Here is a 25,657-nt window from a genome sequence, read left to right as displayed (position 1 = left end):
CGGGCAGTCGGCGGGGGACACCCTGAATTGGTTGCCAACCAATCGCACGGCACACATAGACGAACAACCAACCATCCATGCTCACAATGACACCTAGGAACTATTTACCGCGTTCCATTATCCTGCCACGCACGTTTTTGGAATGTGGGAGGAAACCGGAGTATCCGGAGAACACCCACGCAGGCACGGGGAGAGCTTGCTAACTCCACTCAAGAAGCCAGATGAAATGAGATGACCATTACAAATATGTATCATGTTTAATAATTGGCTCCTCGTGGATGAAGTCAGACAGCAGGCATTTTACGTTGCCATGGTACAGACAACTGTCATGTCTTTTTCGCTGAAAATACTGTTATTGGTGCGTGTTTTACGACAGAATGCCGATCTCGATTAATAGCCTCTCAAAGAACACACTCAACTGTTTACATCGAATATTGAAAGTATTTTATCACAGTATTGTGAAATGTGACTTACAGAGACAATGTTTACATGTCATAGCGACCACCCCCCTCCCCGGATGGACTTTGCTTTCATTTCATTGTTCATGGTTTTGAAAACATGACGCCGCCGAATCGTTTAGTAGCATTCACATATTTACCTTATCAGAGAAAATGTATAATTGCATTATTACTGAAGAAATGTACGTGTATTGTGCTTCTCCTAGCCCCATTGGTACGACCGCATATCAGACAATGTGAGCTTTTCGCCGTGGAGACAGAAAATAACGCGAAGACGTTACAGAGAAATCAATGTCTTTAACTTTGGCGTGCTTATCAATTGGCAACGTAAAATGGCCGCCGGCGGCTTAACTTCGCGTCGTCTCAAACTTCTACTAACCGGAATAAGTTTTCTTTTTATTTTCTTCAAAATAAAGCTGTACTGTTTTCCCTATGATAGGAATTGGAGGAAAATATAGGTACAAATTAAACAGTACTTTAAAAAAGTAATTGTAGTGTTTGATAATTTGACAACAGTTGTTTTAATGCATAACATTGCGCTGGCCTTCAATTAATAGATATTTATTTTGAAAGGAAACGTCCAACTCGTGCGTTTCGCTACCGTATTATCAAAAGATATGAATGGAAGTGCGACTATTGACGTTGTTGTCAATGTAGGAAACGACACCACTGTTTTAACCTTTCGCCTCAAGTAATGTCGTATTCGGTAACTCGACAATGAATCTTCTAGAATACCACAATCTGGAACGTGTAGCAATTGTTTGCAGTGGTTCCCGATTAATTTAGCCTAGCCTGCATTGATCAGCGCCGGGTGAACTTCAGTGTTTTGTTTGTCAAGTGTAACTTCATTCCGCCCCACTGCCTTGCTTCTTGTCATGGAGTCACTCGGGGCCATTCTTGGGTGTTTGGCTCTAAGTGGACTTATATTTGCTGCCAACAGACTTGGCTTACTGTACCAGTTGTTCCACAAGGTAAGCGTTCACGGACAAATTATCCGCGTTCACGGATAAAATCAATTATAGTGTTTATTTCGAGTTTCTTTTTACTACACAGCCAGAATGTTGAGCGCCATTTTAGTGAACCAATTATCCCACTTCTATGTGCTATCATTCCCTTTAGCGAGTGTGACATGAAAAATTAAGTCCACCTAACCTTATACTTTGTATGTCTTCCTAACACAAAGGTCAATGTCACACCCTGGCATGTTGGGAATGATGGATGTCTTTTTTTTTTATTTTTATAGATGCAGCTGTGGTAAATCAGTTCACACTAGATTTTTAAAATCTCGTCCTTTTTGACATCCCACAGACTGAGACAAAAAGCCCAAGGCATGGTGGCGAAAGCGTGGCAGAGGTCCTGCGTGCCCACGGGATCAAGTATGTCTTCACTCTGGTTGGTGGACACATCTCGCCCATCCTGGTGGCCTGCGAGAAAGTGGGCATCCGGATTGTGGACACCAGGCACGAGGCCACGGCTGTCTTTGCTGCTGATGCAGTGGCGCGGCTTTCAGGTGCCCTTTTATCACGACACATACAGTGGCCATGTTGTTTTCTTTTTGATATTGACTTCTTGTCACCAGATTTCCTCAGCAGTCAGGATGATGATGAATGAATGTATAGATTTCATCTTCCACTTACAGTCTTGACCAAGGTCTGAGTGTGAATGATGTGTGATTGGTTGAAAACAAAGGTGTAGACAGTAAGCACTGTAGTACAATGCAAGCAAAAGACACAGGCTATGTTAAATAGGAAATTTTTAGTCTACGCTGCGGGCCGCTCAAACACGGATGGCCATGGTGTGTACACTCCTGATTTAAACCATGTGAACATTTGTTGAACTTGCAATTATCGTGTATCAAATGATGTGTCCTTTTACTGACTGTCTTCCCATTAGGTACCGTTGGTGTAGCTGCAGTGACTGCCGGCCCAGGTCTCACTAACACCGTGACAGCGGTGAAGAACGCTCAAATGGCGGAATCGCCCTTGTTGCTCATCGGAGGGGCTGCTGGGACACTTCTTCAGGTACAGTCAAATTGTTATGTTGTGACAATCTGTAGTGAGTGTAATTAATGTTGCTGAAATGTTCCAACCAATGTTTTTCTGGTATTTGTTGTTTTGGGTTCCAGGGCAGAGGAGCACTGCAAGACATTGACCAAATGTCTCTGTTTAAGCCTCTGTGTAAGTTCTGTGCCTCCATCAGAACGGTCCGAGAAATCGTGCCTGTTGTCAGAAAGGCGCTGGCTGTTGCCCAGTCTGGAACACCCGGGCCCGTTTTTATAGAATTCCCCATCGACACTCTGTACCCTTACCATTTGGTGTCCAGAGAGTTTGCTGTTAAAAACCCTCCCAAAGGCCTGATGGGCAAAATTATCTCCTGGTACGTTCATTTTTTGTTTTCCCCCCTCTATGTTATGGACAAAGTTCAAGTGCCATTTGTGGGTTGCCTGCACAATCATACAGTCACCGACCGCAACATTAAGCACAACTGAACAAGTTGATGAAAGCCAATAACGGCGCTCTAGTAACATTTCTGCTTTAACAAAGATAATGATGGTCAATTTTGATAAGATTATTTAGCATTCTTGGAGGGGCAACATTTTTACATCAACATCAGTCGAAAATATGCAAATATTTTCTAAAATATTGGGGAAAAAAATCTGCAAATGTTTGAAATACGCGGGTGCTGAACCGTGTGCACGCAGGGTTTCCACTGTACATATTTAAAAATCTATTGAATTCTACTGTGTGTATATGATGAATGAAACTGAATGCATACTTGCTAGGTACCTTAACAACCACCTCACGAACATTTTTGCTGGTGCCTGGGAGAGAAGAGACGTTTCACCTCTACCTGTTGACATTCCACAAGCCACAGATGATCAGGTACATCAACACGTGGCTCTGTTTTTTTTTTTTTTTTTCCCCAAACCTAGTGATGTGATACAGTGTGGGAAACATAGATCTATTTTTTTGCAATGCTCATTAGGTACAAAAGTGTATTGAGCTGGTAAGCCGAGCCAAGAAGCCTGTTATCCTCCTCGGAAGCCAAGCCACGCTACCACCAACACCAGTCAATGAGATCAGGTGAAAATGTGTTTTGCTAAAGTATTTTATTGTATAAGTACTCATTGTGCTTCACTGTTGTAGGGCATGTTTATTCCGTGAGGGTAAATTAGGCGTAACATCCAATCGGATCCTTTTGATGGCATTACAGGCGTGCTTTGGAGGACTTGGGCATTCCTTGCTTCCTTGGGGGCATGTCTCGAGGCATGCTCGGTAAAGACAGCCCAATCCACATTCGACAAAACAGACGCGATGCTCTGAAGGAGGCCGATGTTGTGATCCTCGCAGGTCAGACGTTGAGTATTGACCGTTGAAATCATGTTTTCTTTTTTTTTTTCCAGCAAGTGCTCAAGTTTAAGTGTATCGGCAGTTGAGAAAAAGACACAAAAGAAGTGACAAAAGGCCAAAGGACATGCAAAGGGAGTTTTAAAAACTGCAATATGGATTTTAAATTGTTTTTTTCATTTTGAAGAAAGTTCCGTGTCTGTTTGTCCTTCATACTTTGAGTACATGCCCGGCTGGTGCTGATGAGAATGCTCTGTCATGGTAGGAAGTCTTTCCCACTTCCTCGTTTCATTTTCACCCATTCATCACATTCAACATTTGACCTAGGTATAAAGAATTTGATTGAGTGTGAGCCTCTGAGTCAAATAGTTGAGAACATCATAGGGAGTGCAAGTCACTTCTTAGTTCATTTACTTTGTGTAGGTACAGCTGCCGGTGTTTCTTATTCTGGGAAATACTGCAACATTTAGTCCACAAATGCATGTCAGATGATAAATCATATTTATTTGGACTTTGATCTTTCCTGTCGAGCCCGATAAGGCTAGATTAGACAGACAAGTTTATGCTTAGCTTTCTTATCTTGAAACGTGATGTAATTGTCTTCTTTATTCAGTCAATAATCGACAGTATGAAAGATATGTTTCTAAAAATTGTGAGTAGTTTGATTCGTTTTTTTGTTTTGCAGGCACGGTGTGCGACTTCCGTTTGGGCTACGGCAAAGTTCTGAACAGACGTAGTAAGATCATCGCTGTCAACAGAGACAGGATGCAGCTGCTCAAAAACTCGGATATGTTCTGGACACCAACTGTCGCAATTCAAGGTTTGTTTGTAGCTATTTTTTGTTTTTTTTGGTCACTTGCATTTGCAATTTGTAAAATGTTTGTCGATCATAGGTGACGCTGGTTCATTTTTAGTACGGCTTTTCAAAGGCTTAAAGGGCCATCGATGTCCGGAAGAATGGCCTCAAACCCTCAAAGCAGGAGACGTGATCAAAGAAAACATAAATAGGTAAGGAGGCCATCTAAAATGTTTTCCTGACTAATTATGGAAGAGTACTGGTGATAGACGCACACAAAAAAAATGCTCACTATCACGTAATGACATAAAAAGTATCGCATTATTCATTTTATAACGTGAACTTGCATCAAGACATGATTTAGTGTTTTGGGTGTTTGAAGAGCATGACATTGACTTTAGCAAAGGTAATTGTTGTCTTTTTTCATTTTCAGGGTTAAAGCCGATGAGAAGACGGAGCATCACCTGAACCCCTTGAAGGTACTTCACGTGTTGGACGAGCACATGTCAGAGGACAGTATCATTGTAGCGGACGGCGGGGATTTCGTAGGAAGTGCTGCTTATATCTTGAGGCCGCGGGCACCGCTGCGTTGGCTCGATCCAGGTTCGCTCTTTCTCTTTACGTGACATGAAAAACTCTTTGGGGATTGCAGTTAAAATGAATTGGATATTAGGAGAATAATGATTCCCAACAGGGGCCTTTGGAACGCTGGGCGTAGGAGGAGGATTTGCGCTCGGTGCAAAACTGTGCCGGCCTGAATCAGAGGTGCTGAGCGGATGCAAGTTTTTTTTGGAAAAAGGATCCATCTGCTTGTGACGCTTCATGAATGAAATCTGACCTCCTGTGCGTTTTAGGTGTGGATTGTCTACGGTGACGGTTCCCTTGGATACAGTGTTGCCGAGTTTGACACGTTCACTCGACATAAGGTACATCCATCATATTCATTACATTTCTGTGATACTGTTGTTAGAATAGAGGTCAAGCATCATATCCATCCATCCATCCATTTTCTGATCCGCTTTATCCTCACAAGGGTCACGAACAAAACAAAAACAAAATCCTATGTCTTTGTGACAGATATGGGAGGCAATTTTATGAAAATGCAAATGTTTGTACAATAAAGGCATCCCCTATCTGCAGTGGAGATGCATCACTTAAAGAGGGATTCTCTTCTGTTTACAGACACCAGTTATTGCTGTGGTGGGAAATGACGCATGTTGGAGTCAGATTTCCAGAGAACAGGTTCCCATTCTGGGCAGCAACGTGGCATGTGGCCTGGCATATACAGGTTGGTGCTTGATGATTGGTTCTATCTCTCGTGTTCTAATGTATTCCGCTGACCTCCCTGTTTGCAGATTATCACACTGTGGCTGATGGGTATGGTGGTAAAGGCTACCTTATAAGGCGTGAGGATGAAGAGCAGCTCGGGTACATCATCAGGGAGGCTCGAAAGGAAAGCCGAATGGGAAAAGCAACACTTCTCAATGTCCTGATAGGCAAAACTAACTTTAGAGAGGGCTCCATCTCTGTTTAATGTTCATGTGCTCTGAGCATATTCAGCCAGTACCAATGGCTGCTTTAATTATTATTATTATTATTTTTTTTTTATAGTATAGAAGAAAATGGATCGTGAAAGCCTTAATCATACAGTTAAACATTTTCTGCTTCCAGGGTTACTTTTCTGCCCAAACCATAATCATTGCATTTCAATAAGGGACACCCGCAAAAAAAAAAAAAAAAAAAAAAAAACGCTGGCATTGGGCTAAATAAACCCTCCTGTCACAATTTGGTAAATTTCATATTTTTCACAAATTTATACTACTGTCCACTCCACACTTGTGTTTTTGTTTTTCTAAATTGACAAATCAAAAGCGTTGAAAATGGCTCGCTGTCTTTGACGATGTAATGCTAATGACAATAAACATGCCGTTTTTGGGGAACTGCCGAAAAGTGAGAATTTTTTTCGATACAAGTAATTCCACCCAACGTTATCATCAACTTGTACAGAGCATTTGTTCACCACGTACGTATTGCAGTTTCTTGCGTTGTTAATTAGATGCAACCAGAATGCCTTCAATCCCGTTGTGAAATGAACATTAAGCCTTTGTGTTTGAAACCTGTTGTATTCTCCAGAGCAGGGGTGCCCAAGTCCGTGTCTTGAAATCCCCGATCCAGCCTGTTGACAATTTCTCCCTCTTCCAACACACCTGATTCAAATGATCAGGATCATAATCAGGCTTTTCAGGCTGAAGAATTTGAAAACATTTTGAATGCTTTCAAGTATATGCCTTTCGGATGCTCAGATAGAATAACAGTAATATACAGTATTGCAGAATATATTGATATATGTGACTGTAATATACACAAATGATGTCATTTTTAGCAGGTGGATGTTATTTCATCTCAGGGGCCAGTTGTTTGTCCTCCAAGACCATATTAAACGTTAGAAAAAAAATATATGATAGCAATCAGTCAAACAAATACTCATTTTTATATAAGATGAGCATTTCAGGGTTTAGTGTTTTTGTGATTTTTAGAGCACTTTCCCCTGGGGGGTTTTGTCGTATTTCTAGAATTGCATAGCAGGCCAGATCAAATGCTCCCGCCCACTCCTGCTTTACATTCTGCATCATATATTGCACTATAAATGTTCATGATTGGTTCACAAGGAAAATGCACGTTTATTGCTGCTGTATGAAGGGATTTTTTTCAGTGTCCAATAGAAAATGTGTGTTGAATTTCATTATCTAATAAACTGACAAATAAAGACGGGCGACTTTTGTTTTTTGTAATTTATCAAATATTGTCATAGTTTTGTATGATTTTGATGAACCATCTATCTAATCATTCTTTCTCTTGCGCTTATCCAGCGTCGGGTCGTGGAATCAGCAATGTAAGCAGGGAAGCCCAGACTTTGTTCTCCGCAGCCACTTCGTTCATCTCTTCCTGAGGCTTTCCCAGGCCAACCTGGTAGACTTAGTCTCTCAGGGTGTCCTGGGTCATCCCCGCAGACTCCTCCCAATGGGAACATGCCCAGAACACCTTCACCATGGTGGCATCCAGGAGGTATTTGAACAAGATGACCAAGCTCCCTCATCTGGCTCTTCTCAATGCAATTCGACTCGGAGCTCCACCCGTGTGACTGAAATTCCCACCCTATCTAGCCCAGACACCCAATTTCAGAGGCTAGTATCATCTTTTTCTTTCGGTCAAAATCCACAACTCACGACCATAGGTAAGGGTAGGAACGTAGATCGACCGCATCATGGCAGAGACCGCACCAATCCGCCTGTCCATGTCCTGCTCCGTTCTTCCCACCCTTGTGAACAAGAAAGCCCCAAAGATACTTGAACTCCTTCGGTTGGGGCAAGGTCTCATTCCGGACCTAAATAAAGCACTCCATTGTTTTCTGACTTAAAAACATAGTCTCAAATTTGAAGATGCTGAGTATCATCAGTACCGCTTCACACTTGGGTGCAAACCACTCCAGTGAGAGTTGAAGATTGCAGCTTGGGGAAGCCAACATAACCACATAATCTGCAAAAAATTGCGAGGTAATACTGTGTAAAAACCTAGACCAACAACAGTAAAACTCAGGACTCAAACTCAATATCTCTGTTCCCACATCACATTGACAGCAAGGACCAAATTTTCCTTGGATTCTTTCGGCCAGGGTTCTTTGCCATAATGAGACGTGGTATTCTAGGTAAGGTAAAACGTGTTCACTAAAAAGAAGGAAGCTTCGAATCCAACTGGTAGTAGTTCGTCTGCTGTCAACCAGATTAGGGGATGGGATTTTGGCTGCCAGTCTGATGTGTAATTTATAATTATACAAGTAGCACCACAGGATAAATCGCAGGAACAGTCAAATTATGAAAACATGTTCGATTTACAGTCTGAAAAATACGGTAGTTATTATCCATTTTAGAAAGTGCTGACTGAAAATCGCAGAAGTTATTTTTCAAAGTGACTAAAAATACGTGTTCACAATTATGTTAAAGGGGAGGACGGATTTAGTTGAGGACAAAACACAGAGGGGGAGGGGGTCGTATTACTATTTACGTCATCATTTTCCGAAAGGAGATACAATAAACACTATTTTTATATATAGTAATGTGCGCATACACTGAGGACACTAATCTCTTCGCCTTTGACGTCACATCATTGGTTGTGTTTGAATCGTATTGCTTTCAAACGCTCATTAAAGTGTAGAAAATGAATAACATAATTAAGTAAAACACAATGGCTACTTATTATGACTTGAAAACGTGTCATTAAGCTCCGACTTGTCGATATGAGTATGAGAATTATTACGAGAATTAATACGAGTTCTATTTGATATATATGATACAATGTACTGTGTCTTGATGGAAGAAATGTACGGCCTCTTTCTGACACGCCACGCTACTGTAAACGACACGCTTTTGTTATCCGTGATGCACGTGAAAGCATCATAAGACAAGCAGCAGAATCACCACAGGCGGCGACTTCAACCACCCTGCTCTGTCTCTCGGCTCTCACGCGAAACACAAACTCAACATTGGACAAAAGTGCTGAGCCTCTGCGTAGTCCAAACTTTATTTCGGAACGTTTCTATGCCATTTGCGAAGGCTCCTTCAGGCTCCGCGTTTATCATGACAAGTTAACCCGGGTTCCTGTGCCATTTAAACAAGGTTAGAAAGACAGCTATAGCAACAGTTGTGCTATTAAAGTCGAGTTAGCTCGGTGCTTCGTCAGTTTGTAAGCCGGGTTTTGTCCATCACTTCTTGTTACAAATACTTGATGACGTGGACTTATTTCGATTACAAAAAGCTGAGATTGCCAGGAGTGGTACGACTGTTTCTCACTGAGCTGGAATTATAGGAAGTTCTCCGTGAACAGACTTTCAAACAAACGTCGGGCGCTTCCTCCCTTAAAAATAAAGGTAAGTAATTTTCATGCAGATGAGCGCGTTGACAAATACTGTATGTACATTCACTCGTCATTTTCCCTGGGATAGCTCAAACTACAGGCTCTTTGTCTCAGTCCTGGGTCTCATTATTACAGAAGATGCGCCGAATGTGTACTTCCTGTTTTATCTGGACTCAGACACCGCGCTGTACATCGTTTCGTTTAACTGCATAATAATATAAACCATTGGCGCGTTAGTGAGGTAATCGGAAAAGTTTGTTTTGCGGTATGGCATTGACTGTTTTGATGGTTCCAGGTGCTGAATGGCCTCTGTTGTAGCGGTGAAAACCGAGAAACGAACTGCAGCTGATTCTCAGGATGCAGATTCAAATGGAAAGAAGCCTAGGTAAGCATATGTCATTGTGAATACTGGTCATGCTTCAAAGACACCCAGAAGTCAACTGTCTGTCATTGAAAAGTAAACTATATACTGTATTTAGGTGTAATACAATGTACCTTTATTTATATAGTGCTTTCACAACAGCTGCAGCTGTAATAAAGTACTTTTCAGAACATATTGCGTAAAATAACAATACAACAGAACACATAAGATAAAACATCGACTCTCTGTACACACTCGATGTCGAAGAGATGTGTCAGAAAAGCTCCAGACTGGTGTCACAAAAGTTATATTTCAAACCCAAACTGCCAACTAGGAGTTCTCCCCAGCAGAGTGGGCCAGACGGTCAACCAGGACATCTACCAAAAGATCCTGCGTTGTTTGTTCAGTGCGAGAGAAAAGGTGGGAGTTGGGGCAAGGAAATGACTACTGCACCATGACAACGCATCTGATCACAATGCCCTGAGCATCCGTCAGTTCCTGACCGAGAACAGCATTGCCACGCTGGAACAACCTCTGCACTCACCCAACCTGGCTTTGCGAGCTTTTTCCTCATTCCCAAGATGAGGGGACTCATCAAAGGGACCAGTTTTGAACATAGGAATGATGTCAAGATGGCCTTGCCGACTGAGCTGGAGACAGTGAAAGGAGGTGGATTACGTCAAAGAGAAAACCTAGACATTTGTCCTTTAGATTTGAAGTATACCTTTTGTGACACCAGTCCTGGAGTTTGTCTGACACACCTCATATTATATTACAGTATATGTATCAGAATTATGTGTGTCATGCTCCTTTTTATGTTTTTCTTTCACCAAGGCAACTACTTTTATGAGTGGCATATTTCATTTCGTTAAATTGCCATCCTGTAACAAAACAATACGGAAACAATATTACAGTTGATATTTATCTTAATAGGCCTTTGTACCATTGAACTTTACAATAATATGTTCTATGCACCTCCACTGATCTCGACAATGCGTTCTGATTAATATTGTGTTTGGAGTATGAGTTAAGCAAAATCCCCCCGTTATTAGTCATCTCTGGGGGGGCGGCCATTTTGCCACTTTCTGTTAACTGAAAATGACGTCACAGTTGCCAGGGCTCAGGTAACAACCAATCAAGGCTCACTTGTTTTCTGAAGCTGAGCGATTCTTATAAAGAATGTTTTGGAGTTGACTTTCCCTTTAAAGTTTATATGTAACGGCTTATAAGAAAAGTCTCTAATTTGTACCTTGTTACTTCTGACACTGCTCACAAACTAGGACTTGTTCAGGTAATTAATTCTGTAAAGCCCTCCTGTTTTATGGATGCCATTCTAACTGTGTGTCCAAAAGGAAGCTGTTGCCCAGCCTGAAGACAAAGCATGCCCCCGAGCTCGTGTTGGTGATCGGCACGGGGATAAGCTCCGCCGTGGCCCCGCAGGTCCCCGCTCTCCGCTCCTGGAAAGGCCTCATTCAGGCCCTGCTGGATGCCGCCAATGACTTTGACTTACTCGAAGAAGAGGAGAGTCGGCGTTTCCAAAAGCACATGCAGGAAGATAAAAATTTGGTGCATGTGGCTCATGACCTCATTCAGAAACTTTCCCCGGTAAGACATTATGTTTTTGATTTCCCTTTGCTTCTCCTTTCCACACTGCTGTGTCATCGTTTCAAGATCACTAATAGTCTCTGTTTCCATGCTCTATGTTAATTTTTTCCTCAAAATAAAGAGAGCCAATGATGCCAACTCCTATGACTGCGGCATAACAAAAGGTCTGGCTGTTAAACAATTTTTTTTTTATTTTTGGACATCGGCAAATAGTTACAATTTATCTTGGTATGGTTTTATCATACGGTGGCTACGTTAAATTGCTACTTCAAATATTGTCTGTACAGTTAGCAAAGGTTTGAAGAAGTTAATCTCTTTTCAAACAAATTGTGTTTCGACCACTATCTCTGATCTGGCAAACATTCAGAGGGGAGATTACAGCATGTGCTGGGAGGTGATGTGAGTTTCTACACATGAACGGTAAACGGCACTTGTTATTTTATTAACGATGTTTAATTGTTGCCTCTGCTTCGTTATATTGAGCAGCCAAGTTCCATTCATAGTTCTGTTTAAAAGGTGTGATTTGCCTATATTCTTGCCATCCTGACAAAAAAAAACACCAAGTGACACACACACACACACACACACACACACACACACACACAAAAGGCAAAGAAAAAGTAAATCTCACTTGAGATAATCTATTACAGTTTCGCCTGATTTAACAGCATGGTGGATTGGATTTGCCCGCCGCATTTTTGTGCGTCTTGAGAGCAGTGCGTTTCACTGACATATTTGTCTGTTTCCAAGTTGTATATTATCTTGAGGCCATTTGAATTTTGAAGTTTGATGTAAAATACCTGCAAATCGATGCCCACTCTTTGTGCGTGGACTTGCTTGAATATATAATGGCATATAAATACAATAGTTTATGAAATATCACCTTGACATCACAGGGAAAATGGTTTCATGTAATCAAGTTCACTCATAGTATTCTGACACACGGCTTAGTCAGATAACTATGAACATTTGTGATGGTCTGAGGAACTTGTTTGACTAACTTCCCACTTTAAAAGTTCACTGAGAACTACCGGCATGACCGCAGCCAACGAGAGACACAGTAGGGCTTTGAATCGCCCTCAAAATCTCGTTTCGCTATCAGAGTACACGTGAGAGCAACGAATGACTTCTGCATTAAATTGAATTGTTCCTCCTTGGCCCATTCCGAAATGAAGAAGTGTCACAGTTCAAAAAAAAAAAAGTATTCTTGCTTTGGTCACCAGACCGCGGTTGGGGTGCACTGGGTAGTTTGTCAACACGGTGCTGTGTTCCTTGATTGCGGGGAGTCAACATATTGACGTTGCTATGTTGTACTAAACAACCAGCAAAAAGATGCATTCGCAATTTGTTACGTGAAGGCCCATTTCTCGTTCTGTGGTCTTCCTTCGTCGTAGTTCTCTTTTCCATCATCCACTGCGGTGGCATCACGAACCTGCACAGACACGCGCATACGCATACAAAAGCACCTGTGGAGTTAATATGTAGAGTGGTCAGCAAATCTTGCGTGACCTCACACATGACCACTTGGTTTGACCTGCTGCCAAATTTATGTGCAACTTGAGAGGAGGGATTTGCAGTGACATTTTTGTCTGCTTCCAAATTTTTATGGCATTGCAACAATACATTCACAAAAAAAAAAAAGCCCAAGAACTGGAGAAATTGCTGACAGATGAGGGAGAGGGTGGGTGGTCCTGATAGCGTTTGTCTCCTGTTAGTCATGTCTCATTGCACTTTTGACACTGATAAAACTCACTTTGTGTCAACCCCTCAGCCTGCTGTCCCAAATGGAGCAAACAGCACTTTATGGCTTTCTCTGCCGTGTTCTTTTCACTCCACTGTGCTCCAGACCTGTTTGCTATCGGAAAAACACAGAAATAACATCACCGAGCTGCTCAACTCAACTCAACTCAACTCAACTCAACTCAACTGTATTTATAGAGCACTTTCAAACAGCCATCGCTGTATACAAAGTGCTGTACATGGAGCAAATATCATATATACAACAATAAAACAAGAAATGAATAACGAAGACAGTAGAAAGCACAAAACAATAAAACGTCATGCCGTGTCTGCTTTGCATTTGGTTAAAGACACAGTCAGACATCGAGCCTGCTAACAATTTGCTATACAAGACTTGAACGGGCAACCTGCCTGCCATCTGCAATTACTTTGAAATCCTCCCGTGAAGCACGTCCGCATATGTGTCAACGGCATTTTCGGAGCCAAAAACACTTTGGAAACCGCTCCCAAAGCGGACGATTTTGAAATCGACAGCTCTTGTTATTTTCCTCTACGGGCCGAGGATGGTTTCTGTGTCTCCATTTTTACGTTTCCCCGTTGAACGTCCCAGAAAGCAAACATCTTAAAACGTATACAACACAACACGTCGTTATTTATATGCGCTAGTGCTTTCACAACAGCCCTAGTAGCTGAAACAAAGTGCTTTACAGAACACTTAACAGAACATTAAATAAAACATTTGCATTTCAAGCGTTATTCTTTTGTTTAATAACGTTTAAAATGTGAAAAATTTTGGTGGGGGGAGGATTAAATAAAACATTTGCATTTCAAGCGTTATTCTTTCGTTTAATTACGTTTAAAATGTGAAAAAATTTTTTGGGGGGGGGGGGATATGCTCCAAATTTTGGACATCAAACTGTCGGAATGCGGATGAGCAGACGACACAATAAGAAACGGGATTTATTTTGAGTGATGCTTTGGAAACACTTTTTCTTCTGAAAGTATGACTGTAAAGTGAACAATAACCAAATTTTCCGTGAAGTAAACGGACTCGTTTTGGCAAATCTCCCGTGACTGGCGTTCACTGTTGATTTGTGCCGTGTGACTTAAGGCGGAGTACTGAGTGAAGATCCAGACAGTAAACAATCAATAGTTGCCAATTGGCTGGCAGCCACGTCGTTTTTGCCACTCTGTGTTGAACAGGACGTGTTTTGACAACTTGGTGCGTGTGGAACTTTTTCCGAAATGTACAAGCCCAATTCCAGTCAAGTCATGAATATTCAACTTGCGATGAATATTCACTGACGATTCAATGAATATCTGAGGGTCGGGATACCATGACTCCCTATTGCTACTAAAAAAAAAAAACTGTGCTTAAAAGAACCCGCTTAATTATCTGTTGATTTAAGTACCAGACTTGTTTACTTGCACTTTATTTGGTGTTTGCTGAGTCGCTCAGATGGCCTGAGGACACAGCGATGTGGGCTTGGCTGCCATAGACACGACATGGCGGATGATGGCTCCTTTCCCGTGGAAAGGAATCAAGCTGTTTAAAGCCCATTAGTTCGGTAATCGCCTTCAAGTCCGTCTCCCAGAGTCGAGCGTCTCCCGGCGCCCAGATCACCGAGGTGTCACTACAGCGAGCCGCAAAAGTTCACTATTTATAGCTTCCATGCAGATTTACTATGTCGTCAGAGCACAGTCGTCATCCGTGTACAGTACATGAGAGCCCCCCCCCCCCTTTTTTTTTTTTTTTTTGGAGCAACACACATCCCAGCAAAACAAGATATTGTCTGAGCCGTGTGCGCTTTCACACAAAGACACAGCAGTCATAGAATTAGATGCGGAACAAAAGTGAGATTTGCGGGGGGGGGGGGGGGGGTTCACACCTTGCTCGTACCTTTTCGGCATTCTCATTGCTCTCAACTGCGGTCTCTGCTCTGTTAGCGCTCGGATTTCCTTTGCCTTTGAGTCACTTTATGCATCCTCGATTTAGGTGACACGATGAGATAAGTCACACCTTAAACTCAAGTGTAATCCAATTAGTTGCCTACATGCTACAGGTTTGAAAATGGTTTTAAGAGGTATGCGTGCTCATGTTTTTTTTTTTTTTTTTCCCCCAAGAGTGCTCCATTCTTAACCGTCATATCAATTCATGTAAATTGAAGTCACTCACTAATGGGAAATAAAATGTCCGTCCGTCCATTTTATTGTCATCCCGCTTGTCCTCATGAGAGTTGCAAGTGAGCTGGAACTTATCTCAACCGACTTTGGGGCAAGAAGATGAACTGGTCGCCAGCCAATCACAAGCCAAATAAAAACAAACAAACAAAAAAACAAAAAAAAAACATTTTCACATTTCATCAATTTAACATCTTCAATGAAACCACCGTGCATTTCACACGTGGCAGTGCAACGTGTGAGATTTTAATTTGTCCTCTGAAAATGTCAGTGTTTTTCGATTTATGAATGTGAACAATGTGTCACGATATCGTTTTCAGAGAACAGGCAATGTACGCTCCACGTTCTTCAAGGACTGCCTGTACGAGGTGTTCGACGATTTGGAATGCAAGATGGAGCACGCCGGGAAACATCTGCTGCGCTCCGTGCTGCAGTTAATGGAAAGCGGCGCGCTTGTCCTCACCACCAACTTTGACAACCTGTTGGAGATCTACGCGGCTCACCAAGGCACAAAGTTGGAGTCTTTGGATCTGACCGACGAGAAAAAGGTAAAGGTTCCTGTTGACATTATGCTGAGGTATTGATTGAACGGTCGAGCCTAGTTAAGACCAGTCAGCAATTTAAAAGGAGAGCAAGGTTCACTGGAGCATGAACGTCAACAAAGACTTTATTACTGGGCATGACTCGGAACACTTAAAAAAAAATAAAAATAGCAACCTTGAAATACTAAAGCAAGATCATTTACACTGCTTCTTTGGTCGATTTCAAACCTAACGGCCTGATCTTCTCCTTTTAGTCACCAAGATCGCCTTTTAATGAAGTTCCTCCTGGGTCAATATTGACCCAATTGATAAATGATCACACTTGAAATAGCATTCTGTTTGGACTCCATTTGCTTTTGGGTTAAAACTGAGCCTCAAGCGTTTTTTTTTTTTTTTGCTCCACCAAATTGTGCTGTTATTTCTTAGCGGTACGCCAGGCATGTGAAATAAATGCGCCATCATCATAAAATACAAATGTCAAACTTTTCCTGATGGTGACATACCGTTCTGCCTCTCAGTCCCGGTATTTATGTCGGGGGCTCTTACTGCTACCCGCTGCCGACCCGGTCAGAACAGGATGTCGTGCAGTGGACTGTTCTAATGTGTGTGTTGTTCCTTTTGTGGGCAGGTGTTGGAGTGGGCTCAGGAGAAGCGGAGGTTAAGTGTTCTGCACATCCATGGCGTTTACACCAACCCGTGCGGCATTGTGCTGCACCCCGCTGGCTACCAGAATGTACTGAGGAACACGGAGGTTATGGTGAGTCTACGAATGCTTTGTGTGTGTGTGTGTGTGTGTGTGTGTGTGTGTGTGTGTGTGTGTGCGCGCGCGTATATATACAGTATACGTAGTCTCTGTGTAATATCAAAATTGGTTTGATGCACTGAAACCTTTGTATGTGATAAATATGCAAAGAACACAGAAATCGGGGGCGAATACTATTTCACAACACTGTGTGTACGACTGCGAGAACAATGACGCATCTTCCCGCTGGATTCCACAGCGTGAGATCCAGAAGCTGTATGAGACCAAATCGTTTGTTTTCCTGGGCTGCGGGCGAACCGTTGACGACACAACCTTCCAGGCGTTGTTCTTAGAGGCGGTGAAACACAAGTCTGACCTGGAGCATTTCATGCTTGTGCGACGCGAGGACGTGGGGGAGTTCAAGAAGCTGCGCGACAACATGCTGGACAAAGGCATCAAGGTCATTTCCTACGGGGACGAGTACTCGGACCTGCCCGAGTATTTAGAGCGGCTGGCCAACGAGATCTGCTTTCGAGAGGTGTCAACGAACGACTGGGGTAAGGTACAGTGTTCGTATGTGGTTTGATGGATAGCGATGATCAAACTTACATGACATTACATTCGCTTTAGGGGCAAAAGAATACCGGCACTATTTGCGTCTGCTATCATTCCATCAACCAATTAGAAGTTCTATGTGCAGGTTAATAAGAAGGTCGTTGTTGCTGTTTTATCAAGTTGTATGGTCAAATAAAACTTGCGTCATTGATCAATTGTACGGCTCACTCACTGAGCTGAAGACACATTTTGCACATGGCCTCATGCGCGATGGTGCTTATGACACTTTAAAAAAAAACAACTTATTTTACTGTACTTATGTTTTGATTGGTGGCTTGAGCGATGTGCCAACATTCGTTTACTGTATAACCTTTCTATCTGTATTTCCAGGGTTTTAAAATGGGGGGGTGGGGGCAGCGGAACGGCTTTAACACTCAGACATACCTCCTTCAAGGTTAGGACTGAATGCTTCTTCTCGCTGACATCAAGCTGCGGCCACACACCAGATTTCCACTTCGGCAAACAAGACTGTTCTCTTTCTGTATGTCAGGAGCGCTCGAACGTCAAAAGGATTTCGCTCCTTCGGGGGTCAAACTACCTGCGGATGTTCTTAGTAGTATCAGCTGACTGCATGATAGCATTCATGAAAGCTGGCTTTGTCAGTAACTTCACTGAAATTCTCCATGTTGTCTTTTTGTTTAAGTGCCACAGACCATTGTTTTTTTTTTTTTGTGCATTTCCTTGTGACAAGGGGGCAGTCCTCTGCAAGTGTTGCAGGTGATTGGATTAACACTGTGGCCAATGTATGTCATTTCCCCCCCCACATTGTTATTTAAAAGGGAAGCTAAATTGAAGTTTGGGACACTCCAGAAATACATCTCTGCTGTTGATGGTAAACTATGAGAGATGTGACTCACTGTGATCGCCCATTAGTCATCACATTGGAAGGGGTATCTTCATGTTACCCCTGCTCTCTGCATGCAAACGCACACAAATTCTACAAGGTTGACGCCTGCCACACGCAGCACCCAACAAAAGGGTAACTTTTCATTCGCGCTGTACTGCGTACAGGACTGGCACAAATATGTCCGAGACAATTCGAATTATGTTCCTTTTTTGCAAGCCTTTGTCCTGCAAGTAGCAACTTGCCACTGGTGCAGACATGTTCTTTGTATGTATTTTGTATTTGTAAGTACCTGTGTGTGTTTGTGATATCGTATTTATAAGTACTATTTTCAAAATAAAGCTTTTGGCATCCCATTTGTGTTGGTTGTATCGTTCAGTCGGATAAAGAAACGGGGACAACGGAGGAAATTCCACAATGTATGCCGTGTACAGCAGCTTTATTTAGAAATGTTTACATTCTCATAAATTAGCTCAAATAACCTTCGATCCGCTAATATTGCATCAATGCAAGTTTCAGTGGGGAGATGCTTGGCTGAGTTCCATGGGGAAAACATAAATAACCATTCTTGGGGAAACGGGTCACAGCAATCATTCATTTACAAACGTACGAGCCTCCTCTGGGATTAATTTCTGAATTAGGCTGGTAAAGAACACGAAACAATACTCCTTAAATTAGAACATGTGATCCTTCAAAGCAGGGGTGGGGAGCCGCTTTTCCTATCATGGGCCACAAAACATTTATAGGGGGAAAAATATAATTCAGCAGCCCAAGTAATGTTGATAATTACATTATGGATATTTGTGGGTTTACTATGTTCGCGGTTCTCAGAACAGATATTCTGAGGTTGTATTTGTTTTTTTCTATTGCATGGTGGGCTGGATCAAATGTTCTTGTGCGGCTGCATGGCTCACTTGAGACAATGTATCAGTATACATTTAAATCCAATTCATGACCGTCAACTGAATCCAACGCCACGTTTCCCCCTTTGAGTAGGATTAGCTCCCATGTGTCTTTGATGTGAGTGGTAACCAAGACAGCAGCAGGAGACAAATAGGCACTATGGTCACGAAGCATTTCACAGGCAGCTGCTGCCAACCTGACCTGATTTAGCTGGTGGGGGGGATGACTGACAAAATGCCATTTATTTGTTGTTCAACTAGTTCTTACTGGGTAAACACAGGTCCATCAGTCGGGAGTGATTCAAAACTGATAATGAGGTACTTGCCAATTTGGCCCAAATCCTTAAGTGTAAAAGTAAAAGGGAGGCTTCCTCTGGTTGTGTGGTTTTCAAATGCAGCGCCGTCCTTTCACGCTGGCCTGAAGCTGGGACAATGGTGCAATGAGCAGAAAAACGGGACATGAGAGAGGGCGGTAAAGAACGGCAAGCGCGGGCTTTTAGCAGGGGGCTCAAGCATCCCTTGGCAGCACGGCAAAATGAGAATGTCGGCTTCCTCGCGATGTCCAACGACAAACATCGGAGCCTGCTGCCATTTTAAGCCTTCATCAGGGCGCTGACCACAGCGCGGGCGTTGAGACTACGCAGGTCGTTGTACGTCTGACCGGTGCCCACAAACACTATTGGCTGGCCCGTGATGTAGGTCATGGAGATTGCCGCGCCAACCTGTGAAGGTAAAAAGGATGGTGCATCAAATGTTCCGATTCAATCCAAATGCAGTTTGGCGCATTTTAACACACCTTGTCGTCGATGGTGTCAAATTTGGTCAGCACGATGCCGTCAATGAGGCGAGGTTTGTCCGACATGGAGTGGTCAGCCAGAGCCTGATTGAACTTGACCTGATGAGAACAAGAGGTTCATATGTACAAGTGGCACTTTTCTACCCAAATACGATGTTTGACAGTATTGATTTATGAGGACAGTTGAGCAGGGGAGAAACACTGCCCTCTGTTGGACCTTAAAATAACAGCATTTTACAACGGGTTAGCTACTCGACAGCTGGTGTGGTGTCTTGTTCTTGCAACGTGGAAAAGTCCTGTGACCACCTGCCGGGATGTATTCCAGCCACCGGTGGCTTTGAACTGATATGTTTTCGTGGCTCAGACATGTGTAGGCAGAAGGACGATCGTAGCTCAAGTAGCAAACATATTTCCTGGTAGGAGTGGGATTTGATTGACAGGTGACGGGTGTGGTTCATGGCATCTGGCCTAATTTGAAAAGTTTTAACTATGCAAGTTTGGCAGGGTTGTTAAAATACTTCTCCACAGTTTGTCAAATTTAGAAGACGCTTATTTGCACTTTAAGGGACTTTTGAGATCGACGTAGGTTCAATATTTTACCATTGCCTGCCACGAAATCCTGGCTGGCTGTTTTCAATTAATTCTTAGATTGATTGCAGTTGTGCAGAGCAACATTATTCAAAAGCTCGTCAAGCCTCACAGTCAAGCGATCCCGTTTTCAATCTGGTTTCAGGCCCTGCTCTGTGAAGTTAGCGTGTTCTCCCCATGCGTTCCTTTTCATGAAGACTCAAGTTGTGAAGACTAGTTTTCCATGCCTCAAACGGGTAAGATTTCATCCCGGAGGTCAGACGGGCTTACCAATTGATCGACTGCCTCGTTGCCCACCAGAGCCTCCCCGACGAACAGCACAAGGTCAGGCATGTTGACAGCAATGAGTTTCGCCAGGGCTGTCATGAGGGGCGCGTTGTCCTGCATACGCCCCGCGGTGTCCACCAGCACCACGTCAAAAGCCTGGTTGCGAGCTGGAAGGAAAGACTCAGGTAGCGCGGCGATTTGATTTTTCGAGTTTCATTACAGGTTGGGTTAATGAGTATTACCATAGGCAATGGCCTCCATTGCAATTCCAGCAGCATCCTTCCCGTAGCCCTTCTCATAGAGCTGGACCATCGTTCGTCCTCCGTGCTTCTCCGGAGGGTGCAGTGAGTTGAGGCGGCGCTGGTGGGTTCGCAGCTGTTCCACAGCCCCGGCGCGGAACGTGTCACAGGCAGCGATCAGCACAGTGAAACCGTTTTCAATGAGCCAGAATGAGATCTGGACCGAGAAATGGGGGTGGGGGGTGGGGGGGCACATTCACAAATGACGTTATGCTATTTATTGAACGGGATAAGTAATCAACAAAACAAATCTCTTGCAGGGTGCTAGCTCCACGTATCTTTGTAATTCGGGTATTTTCAATACCCGAACACGAAAAGCTCACCTTTGCCAGGTTGGTGGACTTTCCAACCCCGTTGACGCCACAGAACGTAATGACGAAAGGTCTCCTCTGGCTCTGCGCCTCCATGACGTCTCGCAGAATATCCACCCTGCGCTTGGGCTGCAAAATCTGCACCAGCGACTCTTGCAGGGCCTGCTTTACTGTTGAGGCAACAGCTATACACACACACACACAAGATTTGCATCAATGAAATATGACAATTGACTGTAGTGTGAGGAAAAAACAACTTGAAAACAATTGAATGTTTACTCACTGGTGAAGGTGCCCATGACTTTGCCTTCCAGTTTTTTGGCTACAGAGTCACAAAGCTGTGAGGCAATTTCGGCTGCTACATTCTTCGCTGTGAAGCGCGGGCCCACAAAGATGACCAATCAGTGATCAATGATGAACATCAAGTGAGAGAAAGGTGTCAATCTCCTACCAATGAGGTGGTCCCTCATCTTCTCTAAAACCGGCTCCATGTCCTCCAGGTTCAGACTCTTGGAGCCCACCAAGCCCTTCAGCATGCCAAACATGCCGCCAAAGCCGCCACTCTTCTTGGCACTGACAAAATTCCACATCTTTCATGCAAAGTTTTCACATTGAGTGCTAAAAGATCAACACTCGTCCGTACCTTGTCTTTATTGTTGCATTGACAACTACTCTTTCTTCTTCCTCCTCCTCTTCCTCCTCCTCATCATCATCACTGGAATCACATTCCACAGATGGCAAATCTCCAATCATGGGGGTGAGCTGCATCCCCTGAAACATTTAGACATTATAACACAGTGTTCATTGAACAAATAAATGTCTTTCAATGGTCGTGTTGAGACATACAGTAGCAATGGGTGCATCTGGGTTTTGGTCACAATCAGGGGAACTCTCTCCGTTCCTGTCACTGTAGTCCAGGTCCTTGGTGCTGCTGCCAGTCATCTCCCAAACGCGCCTCTGTTTCTCCTTGGGCTTCTGAGGCTTTGGAGACTTACTAGCAGTAAGACAACACGCCAACAGATGACTTCATGGCCTACATTATGACTTCAAGATACACACTGCAATACTTCAAGACATGCTCGACAAACAGAACAGTACAAAAAGATATGCAATTAAGCCTCTAATATTTGCAGGTCGGAAATGTGCTAATTTGCCTCAGGCAAATTTTTTTTTTGGGGGGGGGCATGCTCCATTATATGCTGAAAAAACTCACCTATTCACTGGTTTTGTGCTCAGGTTACAAATATAATAATATTATTGCTTGCCAAGGAACAATGTTGAAGTGAGTTGAGGAGCTTTTGATATAGCGCTGAGTTGCCATTTTGTGACATCAATAGGCAATTATAAATGAATGATTGACGATTTTTGCGACGTGCCGCATGGCTCTCTCTCGATCCCCCACAAATAGCGGGGGAACTGGAAAATGTGTTTTCTCAGTACCCTCTTCTCTCACCCGGTTTCCCGAAATCATCTCCAGAAACGTCAATATTCAACGTCAATCTCTCACCTGACTTTTTCAGCAGGTCCCACTGCACGCTTACGAAAGAACTCCTCTCTCTTCTTCTGCATGATCTCTTCAGCAGTAAGGCCGTGGTTGCCGTTTTCAACCAGCTTCGGGGTAGAAGATGTGCCTTTGCCTTGCTCTGCTTTGACAAGGTCCACCGGAGGAGCTGGAAAAGATTAGGCAAATCAGATCAAACAAGAAATAATGATTAAAAAAAAAAAATACCTAATGTTCCTTCAACAACACTTACCTTCCTTTTTGGTATTCTTGCTTTTCTTGCTACCCTGTTCTTTTTCTTTGTCCCCACCCTTTATTTCTATCATTGACTTCACAGTTTTTTGGGATTTTTCAGACTCCTTAAAGGAGCGCATAGGTGCGGGGCTCCGAGCCCTGCTACCCTCTTCTGCTTCTCTGTTGGAAAACATTAGACATGAGATGTGTCATCATTTACATTCAAACACATAGGATGATTCATCACAGGCAGCATTTTACGGCTGAAATGACTGTGGTGGGAAACAACAGTCACCACATGTTTTGCCACCACCCCCTCCCAACCACACGATCATCAAACACACATGCACACGCACTTAAAAGTTCCGGGAAATTCCATAAACATCATTGTGGCTGGGTAAGACAAACTAAATAAGATGCTCAGGGTACCTTTTTTTTTTTAGACAGGTTTAGTTTTTGGTGTAAACATGGGTGTTCGTGCAAAAATTCCTGAGGAAGAAAAGCCCCTCTTGGTGTATAGTTGCAGCTTGCAGGTATTGTGACTGAACAAGTCACCTCTGATGCACACATAAAACAGACCGTCCGATTTCTTTCGTGGATGATCGAATACAGTGACAGTTTACACAATTACCGAAGAAGCACTTTGAAGTCATCCTCAAATTCGAAGCTGTGGTTGAGAAGCTTAATCACTCCCCTTTGCTCCAGTTCATTCTTATAACGGTCCCTGAAATGCAGCTGGACGTCATTTATGAACTTGTCCACATAGGTCAGCGTTAGGATCTTCTGAAAACCCACCTGAAGAGCAAGCGCACACGGAGGTTAATGTCCACTCGCATATTATTTTTCATGAATATCGATGCGTTCACTGACTTACCACAAAAATCAACTCAAACTCGTTGTCCAGTTTATATTTGAGATTCAGGGATTCATGAGTGAAGGAGTTATTTCCACTCCGTTCCTGGAAAGTGACGAGGGATGTCAACAAGAGCTGAAAACATTTCATCCACGCATCTTCCGCGGGCGGCTTCAAAAACTAACCGAAACAAATTTTTATTTTCTTTTAGCTCGCAAAGTTGACGCCGGTTCTCGTGTGACAGATTTAATCGTAATCGCGTCGCGCAGTACAGTACGTGTACAACGTGCGCAGCTACCTTGCTAGCATTAGCCCTTCGCACCGTTCAGGGAGCCTACCGTCATCGGACGAAAACCATTTAACGAGGCTCACCTGCAGGATCACGGAGCGGATCAGGGCGTTGACGGGCCCGGTGAAGGACTCGGTGACACCGGTTCCCTGAAAGCACCACAGCACTATCCCACCTTTGCTGAAGATGGTGAAGAAATCGAGCATCTTGCCAACACGTAACCTGGATTAGAGAGGGTAAAACGGTTTAGAAAGGTGCAAACCGAAGGCCTACCAAACAAAAATAGGATGGAAAACAAGTGAAAGGGTGATGTCCAGTTCTCCAGGGACTCACCCAAAATACTAAAATAGTAAATAAACCCCCGGCGAGTTGGCTCCACCACTTGTGCAAAACAGTTTTTCGACACGTCAGAAGCAGAATCAGGAAGTGACGCAGATTTGCGCTGCCATGCGCGTGCGCACGGTCGAAGTGTATGACGTTTCTTCCTACGTCTATGAGGGTAGGAAGTGAGGGGCTTCAGAACGCTGCATTTCTTTCCAACCGAGCCTGGCTGTGTTGCGTTCAATGCTGCGATTATTCAGAACAGCCACTAGAGAGCGGTGTTGCCCACTTTTCCTCAGCATGACTCAGAGTAAAGTACAGTGCTGTACTGTACATCGATGCAAATAGTGTACAGTATATGATGCACAAACTTCCTCAGAATCTCCACGAATGGCTGATCTACTTTGGCAACGTTTTTAAATCTCACCTCAGGGTCTGCTAAGGGGGAACCTATGACATATTTTTAATCAGCACAGCCACCAAATTATTTTTATTTTATTTTGGCTGCTGTGTATGTAATCAATACGGTGTAAGGCATGATGACACCGTGAAAAGTGAGAGCCAGAAATAACAGCTTGAGGCTTAATATCCTGTTTCAGATCAACAAATGTGTATGACCCCAATATTCAATTCTCTATTTTCTATTCTCTAATTCTCATTCGGAATGATCCTCTCTTGAATGAGTAAATTGTAGTACATTACTCGGCACGATGTTATGAATTTAATTAATCACGTGAGAGGGGATTAGAAATTTACTGTTTGTCTGATATTGGTGCAAATAAAGTGTAAGATTATCAATGCTGATCCCAATGCCTCAAACAAAGTCTGTTAAATATTAAGATTAATTGTTTACTCTATTTATGGTAGTTTCCATCCATTTGAGGATTTTCGGTACAATCGAAATCGCCACCCAGAAACAAATACTCAGCATTGTTGCAATTACTGAGAACATTTTCTCAGGCATCAAAAAAAGATTGATTTGGTCGCATAAAGACTCATAAACTCTGACCTTTAGCACTCGACCTGGAATAATGTTTTCGACTGTCGAGGATATAAGGTAAAAAAAATCCAGAGACAAGAGAATACCCCCCTCTCCCCCGCTGTTGTTTCTCCCATGACTGAAAACGATCTCTCAGTTCCACTCCCTCTTCCAG

The 25,657-nt window shown here is 43.2% G+C and overlaps 3 protein-coding genes across 9 annotated transcripts; 2 read left to right on the top strand and 1 right to left on the bottom strand.

Annotated features, from left to right (window-relative positions):
- The first annotated feature begins 1,050 nt into the window (after positions 1-1,050).
- ilvbl (ilvB (bacterial acetolactate synthase)-like) lies at positions 1,051-7,371 on the top strand. The gene is made up of 14 exons (XM_019864931.1): positions 1,051-1,429; positions 1,767-1,968; positions 2,352-2,479; positions 2,584-2,834; positions 3,241-3,340; positions 3,444-3,541; positions 3,672-3,808; positions 4,491-4,625; positions 4,699-4,813; positions 5,035-5,204; positions 5,296-5,366; positions 5,456-5,527; positions 5,784-5,889; positions 5,957-7,371. Exons 1-14 carry the CDS (start codon positions 1,334-1,336, stop codon positions 6,133-6,135), a joined length of 1,860 nt encoding a protein of 619 aa, XP_019720490.1. The 5' UTR covers positions 1,051-1,333; the 3' UTR covers positions 6,136-7,371.
- Positions 7,372-9,072: 1,701 nt separating this feature from the next.
- fam118b (family with sequence similarity 118 member B) lies at positions 9,073-18,479 on the top strand. 6 transcript variants are annotated; one of them, XM_019864935.1, is made up of 7 exons: positions 9,073-9,274; positions 9,808-9,897; positions 11,226-11,478; positions 15,720-15,947; positions 16,570-16,698; positions 16,943-17,301; positions 17,413-18,479. In XM_019864935.1, exons 2-6 carry the CDS (start codon positions 9,815-9,817, stop codon positions 17,267-17,269), a joined length of 1,020 nt encoding a protein of 339 aa, XP_019720494.1. In that variant the 5' UTR covers positions 9,073-9,274; positions 9,808-9,814; the 3' UTR covers positions 17,270-17,301; positions 17,413-18,479. The 6 variants fall into 6 exon arrangements, with proteins under 6 accessions (XP_019720494.1, XP_019720495.1, XP_019720497.1 ...); XM_019864936.1 differs by having other exon boundaries at positions 9,074-9,525; positions 16,943-17,240; positions 17,698-18,479; XM_019864938.1 differs by having other exon boundaries at positions 9,074-9,525; positions 16,943-17,240; positions 17,693-18,479.
- An 83-nt stretch (positions 18,480-18,562) lies between these two features.
- Positions 18,563-24,626, bottom strand: srpra (SRP receptor subunit alpha). Of its 2 annotated transcripts, none has more exons than XM_019864929.1 (15): positions 24,516-24,626; positions 24,266-24,404; positions 23,915-23,998; positions 23,672-23,835; positions 23,060-23,220; positions 22,813-22,975; positions 22,152-22,299; positions 21,949-22,076; positions 21,757-21,878; positions 21,589-21,675; positions 21,318-21,490; positions 20,938-21,151; positions 20,699-20,862; positions 19,841-19,939; positions 18,563-19,766 (listed from the first exon to the last, which is right to left on the bottom strand). In XM_019864929.1, the coding sequence occupies exons 2-15, from the start codon at positions 24,386-24,388 to the stop codon at positions 19,638-19,640; spliced, it is 1,959 nt and encodes a 652-aa protein (XP_019720488.1). In that variant the 5' UTR covers positions 24,389-24,404; positions 24,516-24,626; the 3' UTR covers positions 18,563-19,637. The 2 variants fall into 2 exon arrangements, with proteins under 2 accessions (XP_019720488.1, XP_019720489.1); XM_019864930.1 differs by having other exon boundaries at positions 21,949-22,067.
- Positions 24,627-25,657: the final 1,031 nt, after the last annotated feature.

The sequence above is a fragment of the Hippocampus comes genome, unplaced genomic scaffold (assembly GCF_001891065.2).
Source record: "Hippocampus comes isolate QL1 unplaced genomic scaffold, H_comes_QL1_v1.1 scaffold276, whole genome shotgun sequence".
Taxonomy (NCBI): Eukaryota; Metazoa; Chordata; class Actinopteri; order Syngnathiformes; family Syngnathidae; genus Hippocampus; species Hippocampus comes.
This window is presented reverse-complemented; position numbering and strand designations above follow the sequence as displayed.

What these genes read in the sequence shown, in the direction of transcription:
- fam118b (XM_019864935.1), top strand. Translation starts at nt 9,815, where the DNA reads ATGGCCTCTGTTGTAGCGGTGAAAACCGAGAAACGAACTGCAGCTGAT. An exon ending in ATCTGACCGACGAGAAAAAG is followed by an intron (nt 15,948 to 16,569) that starts GTAAAGGTTCCT and finishes TTTTGTGGGCAG; the next exon opens with GTGTTGGAGTGGGCTCAGGA. An exon ending in TGAGGAACACGGAGGTTATG is followed by an intron (nt 16,699 to 16,942) that starts GTGAGTCTACGA and finishes TGGATTCCACAG; the next exon opens with CGTGAGATCCAGAAGCTGTA.
- srpra (XM_019864929.1), bottom strand. Translation starts at nt 24,388, where the DNA reads ATGCTCGATTTCTTCACCATCTTCAGCAAAGGTGGGATAGTGCTGTGG. An exon ending in GACTTCAAAGTGCTTCTTCG is followed by an intron (nt 23,221 to 23,671) that starts GTAATTGTGTAA and finishes GTTTTCCAACAG; the next exon opens with AGAAGCAGAAGAGGGTAGCA. An exon ending in GATGAGGGACCACCTCATTG is followed by an intron (nt 21,676 to 21,756) that starts GTAGGAGATTGA and finishes CGCGCTTCACAG; the next exon opens with CGAAGAATGTAGCAGCCGAA.
- ilvbl (XM_019864931.1), top strand. Translation starts at nt 1,334, where the DNA reads ATGGAGTCACTCGGGGCCATTCTTGGGTGTTTGGCTCTAAGTGGACTT. An exon ending in CACAAGCCACAGATGATCAG is followed by an intron (nt 3,341 to 3,443) that starts GTACATCAACAC and finishes AATGCTCATTAG; the next exon opens with GTACAAAAGTGTATTGAGCT. An exon ending in CGATGTTGTGATCCTCGCAG is followed by an intron (nt 3,809 to 4,490) that starts GTCAGACGTTGA and finishes TTTGTTTTGCAG; the next exon opens with GCACGGTGTGCGACTTCCGT.